At 60.1% G+C, this 2,946-nt stretch overlaps 1 protein-coding gene across 1 annotated transcript in view; it reads left to right on the top strand.

Annotated features, from left to right (window-relative positions):
• The first annotated feature begins 82 nt into the window (after positions 1 to 82).
• LOC113210936 (uncharacterized) overlaps positions 83 to 2,946 on the top strand; it is a 7,702-nt gene continuing 4,838 nt past the window's right edge. Inside the window, exons 1-3 of the mRNA XM_026429134.2 lie at positions 83 to 302; positions 1,252 to 1,429; positions 2,636 to 2,943. Coding sequence (XP_026284919.2) covers positions 1,316 to 1,429; positions 2,636 to 2,943 — 422 coding nt within the window. The 5' untranslated portion in view covers positions 83 to 302; positions 1,252 to 1,315. The remainder of the gene's footprint in view (positions 303 to 1,251; positions 1,430 to 2,635; positions 2,944 to 2,946) is intronic.

Genomic DNA, 2,946 nt, shown 5'->3' with positions numbered 1-2,946 from the left:
CGGCCAGGGCGTGGCGGGGCGTGGCGGGACGGGGCGGGGCGGGGCCTGCATGAGGTGTGGTGGAGTCGTCCTGGGCCCGCGAGTGAGTCCGAGTGCGACTGCTACGTGGGTCGGTCGGTCGTCTTGGGCGCCCGGAGCGCAGAGAGTTGCCGCCGCACAGCTCTACCCAGTCCACTGCGGCCCAGTCCAGCCAACAACACCGCCCGGATACCCCGTCCACCCGCGCACGCTCTGGCCGCGTTCCATGGCCTGCTGGCCGCGCCCGCCGGCGCCCCGAAGACGTGTCAACGCCGCCTCGCCAGGTAGGGGCCGCCTCCACCAGGATGTAATGTGACGTCTTTTTGGTGCCCCCGCACAAGGGACGACGGCGACGGCGAAAGTGTGGTGAAGTGCCTCCGCAAACATCGACGAAATTTTTGTGAAATTACCTGGTCCCAGAAAAGAGTATTGGCCCAGAAGAATTTCAGGACATGTCCATCAACCTCTGCGTGATAGGTGGGAGGTGGGGGGCGAGCTCGAAAACGGACAACACACCATTCAAGCACGTGACAAAATCTTTTCATACCCGTGTCGCTGTCGCCGTCGAAAAAAAAAATAATAAAAAATAACCCTTCCTGGGCAGCAGGAAGTAGAGCAAATAATAAAACTCTGTGGGCGCAAAGCGCAAGTCGCCTCCCGCCCCGCGAGTTGTGTTTGTGTTTCTGATCGTGGAGCCTCACGCGGTTAGTCAAGTTTTCGGAGGCACGTGGGGGTCGCCAGCGCCTGCCGATGGCGGCGTAGGCAGTGCCGGCCGACACGCGCGCCCTGCCCGGTGGCCTACCCACAGGCGTTCGCAGGCCTCTTCCCGACCGCCCCGAGGGCGAATGCGGCCCTCGCACGGGCTAGCTGGTTCTGCTGGTCAGGCTTCGACCCCGCGCGAGGGGGTTTGCGGAGTGGGCATGACCTGGGAGCAGAAAAGCTGCTGAACAATCGTCTGAGGCGGGCGCCATACCTAATTTTGGATTCGCTGCGTAAGGCGCGCACTTTCTCGACCTGTGTGCTAAGAGTGCGACGTGCGACCCCGACAATTTGTAAAACAAACTGAAAATTATTTTGCGCACGTCAGGTTGGCGAAAGCCCATCTTGTAACCTAGAGGTTACTTCAAGTTGCATCTCAGTCAATCTTTACTTTTCGCTCTCTGAAAATCTTAGGAAGAAGATTATAAAGGTTGCACTTTTAGCTGGAGCTGACTGACAGTTTGTGTATCGCAGGTGCAGCGCTGCGGCTCTTCCCCCGGCCCTGCTGAGGAGAAGCGGCCCCGGGGTGGCCCCGTGCATGGCGCACTCCGCGCGGGGGTCGCCGAGCAGCAGGCGGCAGAGCCGAGGACGACCCCAGACGGGCTCGCTGGTGGCCTGCTGCGCCTTCCTGCCGCTGCTGCTGCTGGGCCAGGTATGTGATTTCATATGTATCGGGTGGGCCGCATTTTACAGATCTGGCGTGGAGGGCAACTCATCGGTTTCATTATGGTGCCCACATACGCCCGCATATGCGGTACCCAATCGGACGAAAATATCCTAGGGTCCTTCTTCGGCCAACCTGCACAGCAAGCCTCGTTAAAGTTGAAGCAGGGTGTCTTGAAACTTGTTTTTGCCCCTTCCTGGCTGCCTGGCGGCCTCGCGATCGCGTGCCTGCCCCTCGCGAAGGCGGTGGGTTTCACGCGGGCGGCATGTCGAGCACGGCGGCGGCGGCGCCCCGTCGTGGTGTGGTGACAGCAGTCGATGGCCAGAGTACCGGCTCCGTGTGTCCTGCAGAGCAGAGCAGCAGCGTGCAGGCAACACCAACTTTCCACACGAAAGCACTGTATATACCAATGAAAGGTGGCTTCACGCGAGCAAGACTGCCCCAGTTCTTGATTTCATTTTTATTTTTTTCTTGCTTTAAAGTGAAATTTGTGTTTAAAATGTCGAGGCCATAAAACGTCTAGCAGTACAGGTAAAGGTGACATTTTTATCCTTTCTTTCATCGCGTGTTTGGCGCGGTATACGACCATATAGAGAGGTAGATCGCAAGTACTCCAGAGAATGCCTCTTGCGTTCCAGAATAATGATGTGGGGTTGGTTGGGAGGCCGGCCGCATATCTCCTGGGTCTCTTTCTCGGCGCTGGCCGGCGGCAGCACAGTCCACTCGCTCACTCCGACGACCACCCCGCTAGACCCGTTCCTACCAGCGGCAGTGGTTTCGCCTGGCCAACTCGGTCCCCCACAGGCACGCGTCCAAAGTGACCCCCTCTCTCCCTCCTCGGCTACTGCAGACCAAGTGCCTCCTCAACCGCACCGCGCGGGAGGACAACAGCAGCAGCACTGGAGGCCACCCCGCCCCGCGCCACGCCCCTCGCAAGACTCCGCGCCCGGGACTTTTGTCACACGCTACTCGTCCCCTTGGAAGGTTGCCACCGGCAAGCCGAATGTTTATGAGTCCGCCACGCCACGCCACACCGCTCGCGGCCCGGCTCGCTTTCGGCGAGGAACGGAAGGGGTTGAAACGCTTGCTGCGCAGAGAGGCGCGCTGATCACGATCATGATGTCACACTTCCATTCATTCTTTTAACAATTTCTTTCGGACATGAAATAATGTTGTGTTTTTGCTGGTGCGCAGGTGGCGGCCGAGACCCGCCCGGAGGCCGCGCTCGCCCGCTCGACGGGAGCCTTGTCGTTGGCACCGCCCGCGTCGCTGGCGCTCGCCGGCCTCCCCGCCGCGGACGCACGCAAGAGGGGCGACTACGATGACTACGAGTACGGCGGCGAGGATGACGACGGCGACGACGACTACGACTACTACGGCACCAAGCAGAAGAAAAAGAAGAAGAAGCCCGCGGCCGCCGCGGCGCAGCCCATCGTCCTCAACGAGACCAGCATGTTCAAGTTCTTTAGCGCGCTGGTGATGCGCTTCGTGTGGGGCATCGCGTC

The sequence above is a fragment of the Frankliniella occidentalis genome, unplaced genomic scaffold, assembly GCF_000697945.3.
Source record: "Frankliniella occidentalis isolate FOCC.00 unplaced genomic scaffold, Focc_3.1 Scaffold53, whole genome shotgun sequence".
Lineage (NCBI taxonomy): Eukaryota > Metazoa > Arthropoda > Insecta > Thysanoptera > Thripidae > Frankliniella > Frankliniella occidentalis.
Note: the sequence above shows the minus strand (reverse complement) of the source record. Positions and strands in the feature narration are given on the sequence as shown.